The sequence below is a fragment of the Erithacus rubecula genome, assembly GCF_903797595.1.
Source record: "Erithacus rubecula genome assembly, chromosome: 1".
Classification (NCBI taxonomy): domain Eukaryota; kingdom Metazoa; phylum Chordata; class Aves; order Passeriformes; family Muscicapidae; genus Erithacus; species Erithacus rubecula.
This window is the reverse complement of record NC_136658.1, coordinates 77,425,095-77,443,728: the sequence shown is the minus strand read 5'-3', so window position 1 is coordinate 77,443,728 and position 18,634 is coordinate 77,425,095. Positions and strand designations below refer to the sequence as shown.

Sequence of the window (18,634 nt, the reverse complement as noted above, 5' to 3'; positions counted from 1 at the left end):
GCAACAAAATTACATTGTGCAGGACCCTTTATGAGGTTTTCTCGAGTCTTTGTGGAAATATTCCTTGTCATCCCCGGGAAGCAGAGCGCTGCTTGCACTGCCCACAGTGCGCCATCCCACCACCAGAAGGCTCCCTATCCCGCCGAGTGCGGCGGGAGCATCATCCCCGGCAGAGGGAGAGGGAGAGGGAGAGGGAGAGGAGAGGAGAGGGAGAGGGAGAGGGAGAGGAGAGGGAGGGAGAGGGAGAGGGAGAGGGAGAGGGAGAGGGAGAGGGAAGAGAGGAGAGGGAGAGGGGAGGTAGAGGGAGAGAGGGAGAGGGAGAGGGAGAGGGATGAGGGAGAGGGAGAGGGAGAGGGAGAGTAGAGGTAGAGGAGAGGGAGAGGGAGAGGAGAGGAGAGTGAGAGGAGGGATGAAGGGAGAGGGAGAGAGGAGCGGACGAGGAGAGGGAGAGAGGGAAGAGGGCGGGCCATGCGCAAGGCAGAGGCCGGGAGGTGCGAGGGCGCGAGGGCGACGGAGGCTTGCAGCCACACACGGGGATGCGACCGAGCACTCCCTCGAAGCCTCCATACGGCCTCCATCGCTCCCAGACCGGCTATCCAGACCATTATCCGCCCGATTGCTTTGCTTTTGTTTCAACGCTAAGGCAACCGGGTCTAGCGCATTGCCTCTTTTTACTTTTGCCTTTTAAATGAATTCTCGGTTACTCGGTGTGCAAATATTTGCATGCGTCTGCCAGTTGACAGGCTCGTATCGCTTTCATCTGCACATGTGGTGTGCCCAAAATATTGGGGTGTGCGCGGATGGGAACTTAGGTGGCATCTTCCTAAAATCCATCCTGCTTGATAGTTGTATGTTTTACTAACAGCTGAAGTACAGAGAGCTGAATTGATCTCTGTGCCAAAAGCTAACTTAGCCTCAGATGGCAGAATATGAAATTCAGGAGTACATTTCTTCTGCATTTCCTCTGCACTGCAAGAGAGAAAGTCACAGCAGCCTTGAGGATTCCCCTGCTCTCTAGGGCTACACAGGACCCTCCAGCAATCCTGGGACCAGCAGCACAGAGAATGTCTCTCAATATACTTTCATGCCCCCAAAAACTTCCCTCTGTGGAAGCGCAGTGGTGACCACTTCAAACCTAGCTTAAAAATGCCTTTTCACTGAAAAACACTTCTGTGAGTTACTTATGGCTAAAAAATGCCTTTACACTGAAAACCACTTCTGTGAGTTACTTAGGGCAGCTTCACAGCTCATTTACGTAAAGGAATCATGAGCCACAGATGAATCAGGCTCAAGGAAAATGATTTGCAAAAGGCCACACAGTAAGCAGCAGGGAGGACGTGAGCCAGGACTAAGAGCATGCTCTATTGTGCTTGATTTTGCCAGTGCAAAAACCCAGTGCCAGCCTGCAAAATACACCATTTTCTCTGCTCCAAATCTCGACAAAGAGACGAACAAAAGTAGTTTTCTCTCATGTCTAGCAAACCGACCTTCAAGTCTGACTTTCAGAACTTTATGGAAGATTGCAACTTCTTTTTGCAGACAAAATTATAATGCATCTTTCAAAGAAAACTTTATTAACTACACTATTTTCCCTTCTCGGGAGGAAACGTAAATGTAGTGAAGACTTTGAAGTGAGCCTTGGGTTTGTTACAATGGGCTAACCTGATTAGAAATCATGCAAACTCTTGCTGCTCTTTAGCTGCATTCCCCCACAGGCTGTATTACAGCTCTCTAACCAGTCCCACAGCATTGAATGATGTCATGGGATCTGCAGCTCAGCGAGATGAAAGGGATAAAGCGGAACCCGCTGGCACTGGGGAAAGCTTCCAACACACAATCCACAACACAGCTTGGGAACTCAAAAGCTACAGATCCAGCCACTCAACCCCAAGCATTTCAGAATCGTGTGCATTCTCCCAGCACAAGGAACGAAAGGGGGGAAGGAGCTAGTGCAGAGCACTGAAAGGCAGGATTTGAGTGCAACTACCTGCTGGAAAAGGAGCTCTTTTTCCTCGCCAAAGCACTGCCTTTGATGTACGGCAACTGATCACTGATCAGATTACAGGCATTTGGTCTCAGTGCTCGTCTGCCTTTGATCTGCATGGTTAATTTTATTTTCCCGGATTTGGAGTTTCGTCTGGGCTTGTGCCGACATACTTTTTTTTTTTCTTTTCTTTTTTTTTCTTTTCTCTTTTTTTTTTTTTTTTTTTTTTTTTTTTTTTTTTTTTTTTTTTTTTTTTTTCTTTGGAGGTAAAAGCATTTAATACAGAAGCTCCGGCAGTGTGAAATTAAGCTGCAGAAACTCTGGCACTGGGAAACTTCATCAGATAACAGGTACTGAATTTCGGGGTTTTTTTTCAGTTTTGTGTTGCAAGATTTTAAGAAATTATAAAGTTCACATAACTAATAATACTGCACATCATTGTGTGTACAGAGTTCAAAAGATTGTTTGTAATTTATGCAGTATTTTGTTTGCAGCTCTTGGGCAGAATTATGTTGAGAACAGACTATCTGGAATAATAGATAGAAAAGTGAAGCAAATGCAGTAGTTTTCAATGATTTGGGGGTATGTAAGATTTTGAGTTGCACTGCTCATTCATACCATCTATAGGTTTGTAAATTTATATTTGAATCCATGCATTACATGACTAAGGGGAGTAGTTATTTTCTAAGGAAAGATCAGCCTCATCTCATACACTCTGTAATACTTTGTTTGCTCCCAGTGTGTTTATTAAACTATGTCTTTTTTAACAACGCTTTTAAGCCTAATAGTTCCATACTTGTGATGTAAAAATGTCTCCATTTCCAGAAGATATTAGAACTAAATTTATAAACATAAGAGCCTTATACACAAAAGGAAATGGTTTTATTTTAAGATTGAAGAGATTATAGTCCAGCTATATGAAATCTTGAAGTAAAAGTAATCTTTTAACCTAAAGATAGAGGTTTTCTCTAAGGCATTTTAATAAATATATTAAAGAAATCTTAGGTTTGTCTAGAGCTAACAGCTAGTTTTGCTGAACTTCATAGTTTTGCTGCATTTAAGTGATGCTATTTCCATTCACAGTGTTTTGAATTCTGTTTCTCGAACCCATATTTATGAAAAGTGTTGTGCTGAAGAAATTTTAAGACATCTACTCCAGAAATTCATTATAAGGGATCAACCTTTTGAAGGACTACTCACACATTTGCAGTTTTAAAGGGCCAGATACTTGAGTGAGTTTGGGCCAAATCCATGAGTGTTCTATGCCTGCAGCTGGAGTCAGATTGTTAAAATAGGACTCAAGCTCCTTCTGTAGTATTTAAATATAATTTAGATTTTCAGAAGAACTTAGAACTCATAATTGGGACCAGACTTGCAAACATTCCAGACACTGAGGTCTTTGAAGATCTAGTCTTAATGGTGGCTAGTAATACTGACATATATTTTTAAGTCTATATTTAGGTGTTTATAAATATGTTTAAATATGTTTATTAACAAATTGCAACTAAAACTCAGCATAAATTATAGCTGTTAAGCATCACTTGAAAACTATTCTTTGAGAGGTCTACCAGGCCACAGTACCTTCAAGATGCTCCTATTTCAGTATACACCATAGTGCAACATGCCAACCCAAATTTTAAGTCTGCTTGCATCTGAGTAAGATCAAATTATCAACACTTACAGATAAATGTAGTTGGCTTTCTTAGTCAGTCTGCAAATTTTGTTTCTTCCAATTAAAACTATATTTGTATATATAAAACTTCAGTTTACTGAATATCAAGAGATAATAGGCCAGACACAGATTAACTAGGCCTGACTTGGTATCATTTTGTTTTCTATGCCACCAATTAATTCACATTCTTACTTAACAAGTCAATTATATTATAAGGAAAGTAATTAGCACTATATGAATAATATGTGCATAGCTGTCAAGGAAGAATGTCATTTAAGGCATAGCCAAAGCAAAATTTAGCAATTCTCATGATGTACATGTTCCTGTAATCCTGAAAAGATAGCTTTATTTATTAATTATATGCTTCACTGATGAGCTTCTCTGCCTTTCCACTCCCCTCTTGCTTGTTGCTTGTTTTGTACATTTATTTTCTGAGAAAATTTTTTTTCTAAACCTTACCTCTGCTTGGTGTAAAGTAGCAAGGGAAGCAAATTTCAAGAAATAACACAAGGAACCCTTTTCCTCAGAAGTCAAAACAGCTGTGCAAGTCTAATAGAATGAAACTATCACTACAAAGATCTGACCTATCACACAAATGGGTGAAGTTGCACACAGAAGGAACTCCAGTTAATCAGATAGATTACACTGTTGAGTAGGATTTGCATAGATAATTATTTGCAACATTTGGGCCCTGAAAATGCATTTAGAAAACAAAGTTTTTTTTCATTTTGTAAAAAGTCCCTAGGATTTTAGGTAATCTCCCCAGTTATTTAAACAAAGATGGGCGTCAACCCAATTAAACTGAAAAATATCTTTGCTTGCCTGTATGTAAATGAGGCTGAAATGAAAACGCACTTGAACACATTCAAGCATGGTGGGAAGAGGATTTTCAACATTTTTGTTGTTTTAAATAGCAGTTCTCTGACAGTTTAGCCTGTCATTGATCTGACTTTTAAAGATTAAATAGTAATAATTCTTGGCACTAGTAACTTTGCTTTTACTAAGAGCTGTATAAACATTAATTAATCCTCAGGCTTAAGCCTTCAGAAACAAAAAGTTCACAATGCTTTTTCAAGCAAATCTGACTAGGAAACTCACGAGTATATGATTTATTTATAAAAATAGCTTGAGCAATTTCTGATTATAAATGGAGCCATTTCCAAACAGTGTGCCTTAGATAACATCATAAACATATTTTAAGGTTTGTAATAGCTAAGATTATCAAAAGACATTGCACAGTTATACTGACATCAGTTTCCAACAGCTGTCATAACAAGAGTAGATCTATCTCACAGTTGACTGGGGGAACTGTGTTAGCATTTGAGATATGGAGATAACAACTTCCTATTGCTGTACAATTTCTGCTTCCACATCAGATATGTCACGCAACTTTGTCTTATCAAAGGGGTCAGATGAAACTGCTTTCCAAATATTTCTTTTTTGCTTTCTCTGTTGTAGTGAGAATCTCTGTACTAGTTCTAACAATTCACTTCTTGAATTTCCTGAGAAGCATCATGATTTAAAACAAAGTACACAGCAAAATTTTCAACATCTTTCAGTGATGAGTGAAACTAAATCATCCATTTTACAATCAGAGGAAAGATTTTACATGCTACAACAAAGATTTAAACTTTTAAGCTTCAGTGTTACAGAAAACACGTTCTCTGAGTTCATTAGCATAGTAATCCACTCTCTGATGAAAGTCGTAATGTTTTTTTATATGGTAATCCCGAGTGTTTAGTCAACACCTCAAGAACTCTGGGATATTTTAATACCTTTGTCTAACTATACTACTTTAAGACAAGTATCTGAAACATACACGATGATTCTACTAAGAAAAGCTCACTCAGTAGTTTCACTGGTGGCTCCAGAAAGCAGATAATCTACAAAAGGTTGTCTGTAAATAGTGAGGCTGTGTCCTATGCTCAGTGCTGTGCAGCAGCTGCTATTCACAGCAGATGCGCTGCTGTTGCGCTGCAGTGTGCCATTCCTCACTGAAATTCCAGCCTCTTGCAGAGCTCCTCCTGGCAAGGGTCCTGAAGCAAAGCTCTTCTTTGAAGGGCCTTCAGAAGATAATTGCATGAAAACCCCTGTACATTCTGGGTTGTTTGGGTTTTATAATTGAAAATAACTGGTTTCACAGCAATCATTTCTCTCTTTGCATACAACTTGCTGGATTTCAATAAGCACTCCTTGTTTTTAGAGAAGTCTGTGTGGCTGGTGATCTTCAAAATTTTTTCTGTGAGGAGCTCCAAAAATTGTTTATTTGAAAATGCTTTACCTCCCAGTATAAGCATTTGTTCATTTTTTTCAGAGACGAACCCAGTTCCTTGTGTGTCCATACAGTTGTCTAGACTGTAAGTGGATCATTAACCTTTTCATTAGAAGTAAAACTAAAAACCTGAAATCCCTGCAGCAGCAGTTCTTTTACCAAGGTGTCCAAGACTGGTTTCACCAATGTGGGAGCATCACTAACTTCAGAACAACTCCTAATTTGTGTCACAGTAAGTAGCAGTAACACTCAACCTAGCGATGGCAAAAAGTTTACTATCTATGAAGGGGTGGATCTCTCCATTTCTACAGGGATACTTGCATTTACATGCTTACAGCTGGGTAACTTATTACCTGCAAAATGGATAAAATATTTCAGGCTCTGGGCTAGCAGGGAAAAAAGCTACTCAAGTACTTTGGGAAGGAGAGCTTGCAGAAAGGAGAATTTGCAGTGTGTTGTCAGAAAGCCTCTGTCATGTTTTTTTGTGTGGGAGAGGTGGAAAGGGGTTTCCTTAGTTACAAAGACTCATTCTACAGAGGCCAAGGGCCGGTCTCTTTAGAACAGCCCAGCAACGATAAGTCTGAGATCCCTCTGAGGTGGATCAGCAATGCGAAAGGCTGCAGTCCCAAAGCTGGGCAGGGTTTGGAGGCAAGGAGTGCCCTGCTATCCTGTCCTCCTGGTGGGATAAAAGGGACACCAGCTCCTCATTTGTGATTCACCCTGGCTTCACACTATTGGTACGAGGCACACAGCCTCACTCATCCCCCGGAGCGTGGACACACAGTGCCATCCATCCATCCATCCATCCATCCATCCATCCATCCATCCATCCATCCATCCATCCATCCCTCCATCCCTCCATCCCTCCATCCCTCCATCCTCCCATTGGCTGCCCTGCCCGCTGACGCTCCCGGGGCGGGCGGTGTTGCCGCGGAGACGGGCGGGCAGGCGGCGGGGGCGGTGCGGGCGAGCGCTCCGCTGCTGCCGGGGCGGCCGAGCCGCGTTGTGGCAGGTGGGTGCGAGCGACAGCGTGCGGAGCGCGGTGCGGCGGGGCGAGCAGCGGCACTGCCGGGGCACCGCGGGCTGGCCGGGCACCGACCCGTCCGGCACCGACCCGCCTGCCCGCGGTGGGCGAGGGAGGGATGGCAGCGAGCTCCGCGGGCGGCGGGCAGGGCTGGCCGGGCCCGCTCCCCGCCGCCGCTCCGCTGTGCCGCCCGTGGGGGCGCGGGGCTGCGGGCGCGTCCTGCAGGTCTCGGCAGCCCCGGAGCGGCTGCTCCCCGCCCCGGAGCGCGGCGAACAAAAAGCCCTTGAAAGCTGGGCTTTCATGTTCTCCGGCGCTTCTCGTGTCTGCTGCGTAAGTAAGCTGCTGTTTGCTTCAAACGATTGCAGAGCTGGAGTTGAAGGAATAGGAGCTCCTAACTTTTTCTTTTGGCTGGTAAGAGGTTTAAAAGCCCCAATTACAGTTGGGCTTATTGAAAAGGTTTTGATTATTTGATTTACTTTCCTGATGGCTGTCCCCATTTAATCTGACCTTGGACTGAAAGCTTTACCTGATGCTCATAAAAGCTTAAATACTTATTTACCACCTTTATATTTACAACTACTTTAGATGGATGCTTTTATTAAGTTTATTAAGTGGTCCAGTGGCATTTAACATGAGTAAGTGGCAAATTGATTCAAACTGTCAGTACTTTTTTTAACTACTGCATAATCTCTTTCAAGCGCACTTTCACCATCCGGTGTAAAGCAAGTTACTCATGTATGTTACCTGGGAGCTTGTTACCATAAGAGAAAAGGGGTTGGGGTTTTGGGTGGGTTTTTTGTTGTTGTTTTTGGTTGGTTGGTTTGTTGGGGTTTTTTGTTTGTTTCTTTTAGACTCAGAAGTAAGCTCCTTTATTAGTTTACTAGTAAGATGCTTAAAATGTCAGTTTAGGAGGCAATAAGTCACTTCTTCTTACTTTCAACAGCTTGCAATCCTAAGAAAAGAGAATGATGGGAATGACAGTAACTCATGTCTGTGGTTTTTAACACATTGCATGCCATCCAAAACTGCTCAAGGGTGGCTGGATAAATGTAGCATATTGGCATTGCACCATTGCAAGATGTATTAACTGTATTAACCAGTCCAATGCTTTATAATTCATGATCCCGAAAAACTACATTGAAAAACAACTATTAGTATATTTTGGTGTAAATGAAGTACGAATTTGAGGTGGGTAAGATGTATTAAACAGAAGGAGCAACATTTTTTTTTTCACCACAGTTTTGATGTTATATGAGTAGGCTCATCAACTTTGGTGAGAGTGGGAGTTCTTGTGCGAATCACAGGCTCTGATCTTCTAAAAAGCTTTGTTTATGTGTAGGAAAAATGTTGCCACATTGCACCTTTGTTACAATATTTCACTCTAATGTCTAGTTAATGATAAGCTGGGTATGTTGAAGAACACAATGATAAACTGCTTTATCACCATTATTCCTGTAAAGACAAGTACTTCAATTAACTTAACTTGAAGTGTGTGGTACTCAGAAGGGCCACAAGTATTTCCTGGCTGTATGTTGTGGTCCTGTCTTCTTCTCATCTCCCTCAGCCCCTAAAATACATCTAAGTGTCTTTGATCACCAGCAAGGTTCTAACTTTAATCTCCTACAGTTGTCTTTACAAAATTAGAAATAACTCCATAGCTGTCTAATGTCGTACAATTTCATATATGGCAGGTTCATAAAATACAGATCTTTTCAACATGTGATGAATTTTATTATTTTAATGTGATGAACGTGCCCTAGCTGACAGTATGGAGATTTTTTCCCCCACGTTTCTCAGAAAAGTTGGAGCGAATGTGGTCAGACAGGACCTCATTTACTTCACAAAGGGGAAGACTACAAGGGTTGTGGGCAGGTTATAAAGGGAAGGTGCTCTAGACCTGTGAGACAGAAATAACGATGTGCAGTGCTGTAGTGGAAGTTCTTGTCCCTAACTTGCTCCCTTTCTTTGTCTTTGTCATTGCAGCAGTGTGAGTACTTTCCCTTCTCTTGTTTCTTGCCCCTGGGGCACTGACTCTGCTAAAGCCATCTGCCACTCCTTGTTTTATTGCCTGCAGTTGACAGCTGCGGGTGGGAAGTAGGTGGTTAGAAAGGAGCTGAGACCCTATTTGTTGGATACCGGAGACCTCTGTTGGCAAGATAAGATGATTATATTTCCATCCCTCTTTTTTACCCAGAACTTCTCAGAGTACTCTGCCAGTGTTACAGGCCGTGTGAAAAGCGGTGGTCAAGTAAAAATATCACATCAAATATGGGAAATTTCCAAGACCTGGTTGTGAATTAACGGAATTCACAACTTCAAGTTAAGTGAATGGGAGGTTGGGACTCTTCACTATTTCTAGTTTCCCTTAGAAGATGGATGATGTTGACTTCAAAGTTTTGGTGCTTCCGTGTCTGAGAATCCTGCCAGTGAGCCATAATTTAGTCATGCTGCTTTGATTCTTGAGGTGGTGTGTCTTTTAAGGTGGAACTTTTAAGTTTTTTGGAGAGAAAAAAGGAATATTTTTCTGACTTTGAAACAAAATGATGAATACTATTCAAGCAAACTGGTAAATGTAAGAGTAGATTTTAGAGGGCAATGGATTCTAGAATCCTAAAGGCTGGAAGATCATACTTCCACCATATTTCTGATTTATTTTTTGATATTGCCCTCTTTTTTGCATATGCATAGTGGGCCCCAAGTGACCTTAAATTATGCAACCACATTTTCTAATGCAAGTTCTCTATCCTGAGTTCAGTACATTACGAGTAATGATTGCTTTGCCCTGAGTATTTTAGGCAAGCATATTACTGTTAACCTAATAAGATGTATTTGGAATGATTTAGTGACCTCAAAAAACTCTGTCTACAGGTTTTTTTCTTCCAATAAAATGGAGTATAACTGAACTTGGTATTTTAAATATCAGTATCTGGACGAGAGCAAATAGTCTTTAAAGGTATGGAACCGCTGTTTACTTACACGTTTTAGAGGGCAAAATCTTCTAATAACTTCTTACTTGAAAGCATGAGGTGAATGGCTGGTGTCCAACAGACATCAGTATAATGCCACTTGATATAAGAGAAGAAATTTGCCCAATGGCAACCTGTTATTAAGTGCTGCAGTCTCTGCTTTTTAAGCAGGACATTTGACCAAGCTGGAGATTGAAACAGGAAAAATGCAGCTGACACACTTATCTCTCCTTTGGGATTGCATTCAATACAATGAGTTATTAGTGTGCCCTAATCATTGAGGTGCCTTTCAATTATCTTAATCAAAACGTTGTTGTGAAAGAAACATTTTATTTGTCCTCATAACAATGGTTGTTTATTGTACAGTAGGCCATTTCTTCCTCACACATTAGTTTGCATGTGGTCTTTGGTGTTGTTTTGGTAGGAGTGGTGACAATGGGCACAGTGATGGCATGACAGAGTACCACAGACATTCATACACATCTGCTGAAATTACTTAAATGTGTTTTGGTGCTACTGAGGTGCTCTGAAGTTTAAGGTCCATAGACCTGCAAGTTTCTTTTGGAATCTTTGTTGATTATAGAAGACATATTATACAGAAGGTATCTCATATCCCAGGCCTAAAGCCGTAAGATCTCATGAAAGTTGTAACAATCAGTCAAAAATCTGAAACTTATTTAAGTGTAGGATAAATTGGAGAAGTCCTTGATAGTTTGATGGCAGTTGTAAAACACTTGGTTTTGAAAATTTACTCTGGGTTGTGGAACTCCTGGTGATTGGCCTTGCCAAGACCGTTATAAAGGCAATAGATTTTCTTTTAAATGAAGAAAATTTCAGAGCTGCAATCAAATTTCACACCTAAGTGAACAAAATATGCTGTGGTGCTAGAAGGTTTACCATGTGTTGTTTATGTTCTAGAAGTCTTTGAGGTACTTGCTATAAGAAGATTATCTTATAATAGATAGGGCAACTTCAAAACTGAAATACAAGACGTCAGCATGAGGAGCAGGGTTTTTTAATATTGCCTTTTGTCCTGCACTGGCATTTGATTTTTATTCCATTTGTGACTCCAGAATACTAAAAGATGAAAATATGTAATTAGCTTTGTATCAGTGTTGATTTTGGTAAGTTGTATATGTACTGATTTTTAAATGATATTAAAAATTCAAGTTATTATGTATTGGAGGAAAGGAATAGAGTTAATATACCTGGATTACATTACGCTAATGTATTTCTGTTGAAAATAATTAGTCTGCAGGGCAGTTAATTGGGCTGTTCTTAATTTTCTTTATTTTTTCCATGCTTCAGGTGACTTTCACAGAAAAAATAGACTTCTTAAATTATGTTACAGCTCCATATTTTAGATCATTAGGCTTAGTACCGCTTCTCAGTATTTTTTGTATTGAATATTTTATGTGAAACCTGACACAAAAGTATATAACTATTACACTCTTCAGTTTATTTTTGATATGTTGCACATCTATTTTCAGAAGCAAAAGTAAACATTGAAACTTAAAATAAAACTTACTTTTAACCTTAGGAAGAATCTTGGTTTTGAAGTTTTGGTGGTATTCTATAAATGGTCATAATTGCATTAGAATTGTACTATGATTTAGCTATTTTTTAATTATTAAGGAATATATATGACTTGGAATAATCACTTGGCATTCAAATCTAAGAAATTTAATTATATTTATGACTTTATTTCCCTTGAACACTTCTGTAAAGTTTTAATTCCTACAGTGATTAAGAAAGCACATGAATTTTTTTTTCCACTAAACAATATTACACGAAATCAAAAAGTTGATGGGGATTTTTTTTTTCCCCAAATCCATTAATTTCAGCATGATTCTTTGAATCAATATTTAATCAGTTTATTTCATTTAACTCTTAGACTTTTAGCTTTGGTGTCTTCTCTGAATCAAGTGAAGTCAAGCTTGTTTTACAGGACTGCTTTTCTGTAACACAGCATGGAGTTGTTTATTGTATTACAATTCTTAGTTAGTTTTTAATTTCTTCGTATATTACTTTTGAATTTCTGTAGCATTCCAAAGGAAATTAACAGCAAAATTGAACAGGATCAAAACTAAGACTTTCTTGATCCTTATTTCAAGGTTACTGAGGTGCAAAGTCTCACAGTTTGTCTCTTATCTAATCAGGTTTTACTTAGAAGATATTCAGTTACTTTTTGGCCAGAAGATATAATGTATGGTGTGTGTATTTGCTCATTTTGTATGTTTCAAAAAGCAGAAGGTAAATGTTTCTTGAAATTTCTGAGTTCCCTTAACAGTGTTTTTACTGTCTCTATCTACTGTTTGCCCTTTGCTATTACTAGAAATTGTTTTGATTTTGCATACCTATTATTTTTTTCAATTAGAATTGTTCGCTTCTCATGATTTCAAAACTTTTAAAATCTGACTCTCCTTTTCAATTTTTCTAGTTGTTCTACAGTACTTTTTATATGAAGCTGTGTTTTGGTCCTCCAGAATTATTTCTGAGATTTTTTTTTATTTAATGTTTCTTGCCTTAATTTTTCCCCTCCAACTTAAAAAAGAAACCTGTGTCAAACACTATATCTGTATGTATTCATATTCCTTGAGACTATGTCTTCTTTTTTTACCCATGTTGACATGCATTTAATCTGATAATTGTCATTGGCTCATAGAACATTACCATCACAAAGTGAGAAATAACCATAAAAATCTTATCTTGGCTTTTCCATGGAGTGCTGTCTGCCACATCTTTACCTGCTCTGCTCTTTCTAGTAGACTTGGCTCTTTTTACACTTTAAAATACAGCTTATCTTCAAAAATATCAATAGTGACACTGAAGTGTACATCCTTCTTATTGATTAGAATTCATTAACTAGGGTATTCATGCAGTAAAATGTGGAATTGTGTATTAATTATAGTCTATGTTCATTCTGGTTATTTATTTTGGAAAGCATATTATGCTTGCAGTAATTCCATGCTGAAAAGCATTTTGCAATTATTCTTAATGTTTTTCTCTGTTATTTTCCTTTTGTTCCATCCTTTCATTTGTCAGTCTCTACTCTTAAATGATAAAAACTACATGGCATATTTGAAGAAATTTATTTTTGTCTGTTGATCATGTACTTAACTGAGAGTTTAACAAGCAAGAAACTTATGTTAGGGATGTTAGATTAATAAATGTTGATGTTTTCTACTAGACTGATTGCCATCTCTTCTTGTAAGATTTAAAATTACAGAAACTTTGTGTTTGTCTTGTCTTCAAAAGGCATATGATTTTTAAAGCATATGTTTGTTGTTTAGCAGCTTCCAGGAATCCATCTGAAAATGTTAATGGCATTGACAGATTGTTTGAATTGCAGGTCACATATCCATCGTGCTTCATGACACTTGGCATGTCAAAATACAATGCAAATATAATTATTTTTTTCTTTTTTTCTCCTTTTATATTTTTCCAGGTAGAAAGGTTTAATCACAAGAAATGGATGCTAAAGGATTACAAGGAGATGATAAACTGAAGGTGCTTGTCATTTTCCTAGCATATTTGGTAAGTTAAAGATTAATATTTTCCCCCATGTTGAAAAAATTGTACTGAGCACAGAAACTGTCTTTTGTTTTACACATTACTGCTGACACCAAAGGTCTTCAGATGCTGCATGCAGACAATTGCTTACACATTTTATTGATTTGCACTTAAGCTTGGTCCACTGGTTCATATAATTTTTGGCTGCTCCCCACACACAATTACAAAATTTTACCTTGTGTGAGCCTCTTCATGGACAAAGGAGTGGACTAGGAAAGAAAATATAGGTGAATATGGTGCTGTGGAGGTGATACTGCATCACTTCAGAGGTGGCCATCTCTTACTGCAGTGTGCTGTATACATAGTTTGGGTGTTTGGAATATTCAGTTTATGGACAGAATGTAGCATGGCACACAATGCCTGCTCAGTGTATTTAGCTCTGGCTTGCTGTAGAACTAAGGGTAATTAATAATTCAGAACGTTATTTTTAAGACAAAAACATGGGCTTATTTCTCAGATTTATTTTGATGAGTTTACCCTATTTTGGTTTTGTTGGTGGTTTTTGTGTTTTAGCTGAGTAAGGTAATTTGTGAGACTGGAGACTGCAGAGAACAAGAATTCAGGGACCAGACTGGAAACTGTGTCCTCTGCAAACAATGTGGGCCTGGAATGGAACTCTCAAAGGTAAGGAAAACATTATTTCTTGAATTCACTTTATTTCTGATAAGTGCATTTATATGTGATCTAAAATAATGGATAGCTGCACTTACATGAAAATATTTACTGTTTTTCAAGAACCATGTTATCTATTTCATTTTATATAAAATGCCCAGTTCAGAAAACGATGATGCCATTAATAAAGTAGGCAGTACCATCTGGATGGGCTCTCAAATTATTATTTTAAAGGTGAGTTAATGCAACAAAGGAGGGACGAAACTACAAAGGGGGAAAAAACCAACAAGGAGTTAAGGCTAAATAACCTTACTCTGTAGAAGACAATGTGAAAAATTAATTTCAAACCAGTGATTGGTAGAGATTGCTGAATTGGAGGGGCTAAATTTTTACAATGCTGACATTCACAATCGGTTCTGGATTTTAGGTGACAAAGTTTAAATATTTTATACATGACCTCTTTTCTTAACAGAATGGTTTACAATGAAAAGATTGCAAGTACATAAATACAGAATAAGATTCAAATGAGAGCAAATGTATTTCCTTAGAGCAGGAGGGAGATAGATGATTGTTGTGTTTTCACTAGGTCTGTGGTTGGAACACTTTAGGAAGCCAGATTCAAGTCAGGCTCAATTTCTGTTTTACAGTTCATTAAAAATGCTATAAACCTAATTCTTATCTTTATGCTATGTAAAGTAATTGAAAAAGTTGAGGACAGAAAAATACATTATAATATTTAGAAAACACATAAGAAATTCTTGTTAATATCATGGAGAGAGAAATACTATTGTGAGTCTTATATAATTGTATTTTGCTTTTATAACAATTGCATGGCTTCCAAAAAAATTCCCCATGAAAGTTTTTTTAATTACCAGGTTTTTAGGACAGTGGAAATGAATCAATGGATATGAATGCTGGCTGGGATTATGGGCTGGGATTCAGTAGAATTAGAAAGTTCACTTGGCAAAATTTTCAACAATATTCCAAGTCTGCATGCATGTCATGAGGGGGATCTTAGTTGTTTTCAGTTCAGATAAAGCAGGTGCTGTGCATGAACAGGGATAGAGAACAGTGAAGGAAGACACAGCTGAAAGAAGAAGTAGGCAGGGATATGTTGGGATTCACTAACTCAGTTACTGGAGAGGAAAGAGAACAAAATGAGTTATGGGTTTTGGCAGACTGGGTGTCTTGAGGGAGCAAGTGTGTCCTGCCGGAGACATGAGGATGGTAAGGCAAAAAGGGGTGCAGGGAGGTGTCAGGAAGGGTGAGTAGACCTATCCAGACTCTTTCTTCAGTGTCCTACTCTAAATCCACATCTTTCCCATTGTTGGAGTGTGATCTGTGACCCTGACACAACTGTGCAGTCAGATCCATACCTGGGAGGTGAGGCCAAAAAGAGCATGGCCTTTGCAGAAGGGCAAACTCTGCCTTGTGCTTCTACTGATGGTGTAGAAAGGATGGTGAAGGTGGAATTTAGGGTGTTTAGGGGAATTGGAAATGTTTCTTTGGAAAAATTATTAACATAAATCGTTAGTAAGTTTGGTATTCACACCAAACTGTTGAAACTGCAGGAGGAAAAAGAAGCTTTCAGTTTATGGCTCTATAGTTCCTACGATGTTCAGCTCTGAAAAAAAGCACAACTTAAGTATTGTGGCTTGTGTGTGATTTGAAGGGATTTACTGAAGCTGAGTGACACATTTTCTCTATCTCTTGACCCCCTGTGGTGAGTGTCCAGTGTATTAACAGAAATACTTAGTGTCACACTTTAGTTGGAGTCCCTTTGTATGTTAAGCAGTATTAGTTAAGGTTTAGTCATACAAGCAATGCTGTTAAAGCAGGGATTTGATGACTTAGGACATGGATGTGGTTTAGTTTGGATTTTTTCAGATTGGCCTTAAATTAGGTTCTGGGGGGTGTTTAATTTGTAAAAACACTTGTAAACATGGCACTTTATAACAGTGGGCCAGTACTATGTGCATTTATATAGCCAAAAAATATACTTATCTAGCTGGCAAATAAAACCCAAAAGCTAATAAAACTAAGGCCCTCAGTAATTGCATTCAATTTAATAAAGTAACACTAAACTAAAACAACAAGGTTATAGTTTGCAATAGTACACTATTCAAGTTATGGTTTTGCTTCACCTAGTTTTGTTTACAGTCTAATAGTCCTGATTATTAGGACTAGTTTGGTGTTTTTGAAAATATGAATGCTTGATTCATTTCACTACGTAAGCAATTACTTCTCACTGACAGTAATAGACTTTCAAAAATATTTTTTCTTCTATGCTAGAAATGAAATAACAGATTTTGCTCAAATCTAAACGAATCATCATTTCCTCCATAAATAGAGACACCATTTTCTGTGAATCATAGTGAAGGATGTGATGCTGTGGCTGTGACTGAAATGTGGTAGAAAGTAGTCATGTAGAACTACAGCTTGAAGCAACAAATACATGAAGTCAAAGGTCAGAACACAAAGGGAAGAGGCATTTAATCATACACTTGAAGTAATTTGCAGCCCAGGAGCAGTTTTGTTTGCTTGGTTTTTTTTACATATGGGAAAGCAATGATATATTAATGCTGTAGTTTAATAACAGTTTCTTAACACTAAATAACGTGTCAGTTTTGCTATTAAATATTTAGTGCTCATGGATAAAACTAAATATACTGCTGGATGTGTGAGCACGATTGTGTGTCTAAGTGTAGAGTAAAATACACTGTTAGTGGTGGGGTTTTTGGTACAGTTCCCCCTGTGTGTTTTTAAGCAATTGACAGATAGGTTTCTTTTTTGTTTGTAACAAAACACATCAGCCTATAGTGTTGAATGCAAAAGACCAGCTTTTATCATCTTGGGTATGAGAATTTACTTTATCACAGTTACAACCTAAATATGTAGTTTTCTTTCTTTTCCTGACTGACTATACCAAAATACAGGGCAAAAATCCAGCTGTACAGAGTGCATATGTATGTGTGAGGGTGTGTATACACTTATTTTTACAACTATTATTTACAACTTCAGTTATATATATTTATCTTTGTTGCTATACTGTATGAGCATTTCATCTTTCTAAATTAGGGAAATGCTGTTGCCCTTCTTTTAAACCCATGAATTTATACATAAGACACTAACAGAAATCAACTTGCCCATGGTAATGCAGGAATCTTTCCATAGAGCAGAGTGGACAGAGGCCATAGAGTGGAACAGAAGCTTTCTCTTCTCTTGGCTTTCTCTTCTCAAGGCACCATATGAACAAGACAAAGGCTGATTTTTGTACCACGAGAGTTTCTTTTTACAGTACAAACATTGATTCCCTGAAGCAATTTCCCTAGAGTCCCCATCACTGGGAGCTTTTAGGATGCAACTGGGCAGGGTGCTAGATCAGCTCAGTCCCTGACCCATGGAAGTTTGAATCAGATGTTCTTTCAAGGTTCCCTCTAACCTGCCTGCTCTGTGTTTCCATGGGGAGTGTTTTAATTTTGGTTGCAAACCAGTGCTCAGTCTATTGGATTGACCTTCCTGTACAGGTAAACAACTTCAGAAATCCTTGATAGCATGAAACAAAGAAAAACAGCAAAAAACCCAGCCTTATTTCATGTAACTAATTTTGAATCTAGACCATTCTTTTCAGCTTTTGCTGTCACAGTTAAATACAGCTCTTTTCAAAAATGTTTTCAAAGTAACTTTTTCTTCCCTAAAGTAAGAAAGAAAATAGTACCACTCTCAGCTTTTCCTGTCTGATTGCCTATATACTGTTCTAACAACAATGCTGCAGTGTTACATTAGTTAGCTTAGAACTAAAATCCATTGATCACTTATATTAACTGTATTTTTGTTAAGGACATCTAACATTGCCATCACAAGAAAGGAAGCTTTATTATTTTATCAATGGAATTGATGGGGAAGAGACTGAAAGCTGCTTCTCATGTTTTTTGATTCTATTTGTTAATTTTTTAAAACAATCTCTGTATAGTCTTTTCTCATAAGCATGGGTCTTTGGAATGTTTGTGAAGCCTTTGAATCACTGAATTAACTTAGTTTTCAGTGTGTGCAGTCTTTGTTTCAGGCTGGTTTTTTTTGTTTGGGGTTTTTGTTAGGTTTCTTGGTTTTTTTCTTCTTTTTGTTAAACAGTGCTTTCTTCTGGGTAGGAGACTGAAATGGTTGTGTTGATTCATAAAGAAGTGTTTGCCTCATGTGGCTCAGCATCATTGCATTTCTCATTCATTTGGAGGATAGCAAAGCTCATGTAGTTAAGCACAAATAATTTAGTATCTTTCATTCTTTGGATGGCTTCAGTTTGCCAGTGCCTGAATAGTCATTGGTTTGGCTTGATAGTAGCAGCCTTTCATCTTATCATATATATTATATGTTCCTGAAATAAATCAGTCCTTACATATTATTGAAATTTATACAAATCACAATTAATGCAGGAAAAAAAAAGAAACTCATGATGTAGTTTGAGTTTCAGCATTTTTCTTAAAAATGTTCAAGTACAGAAATAAGAGTCCTTCCAGTCCTTTCACCATAATTT

At 38.3% G+C, this 18,634-nt stretch overlaps 1 protein-coding gene across 3 annotated transcripts in view; it reads left to right on the top strand.

The window, feature by feature from the left end:
- Positions 1–1,728: 1,728 nt before the first annotated feature.
- TNFRSF19 (TNF receptor superfamily member 19) overlaps positions 1,729–18,634 on the top strand; it is a 55,281-nt gene continuing 38,375 nt past the window's right edge. The window contains exons 1-4 of one of the 3 annotated variants that reach the window (XM_079309439.1): positions 1,729–2,034; positions 2,251–2,334; positions 13,367–13,455; positions 14,005–14,115. In XM_079309439.1, coding sequence (XP_079165565.1) covers positions 13,390–13,455; positions 14,005–14,115 — 177 coding nt within the window. In that variant the 5' untranslated portion in view covers positions 1,729–2,034; positions 2,251–2,334; positions 13,367–13,389. Of the gene's footprint in view, positions 2,035–2,250; positions 2,335–7,149; positions 7,364–13,366; positions 13,456–14,004; positions 14,116–18,634 lie in introns of those variants that run through there. The other 2 variants (XM_079309441.1, XM_079309440.1) reach the window with 2 other exon arrangements.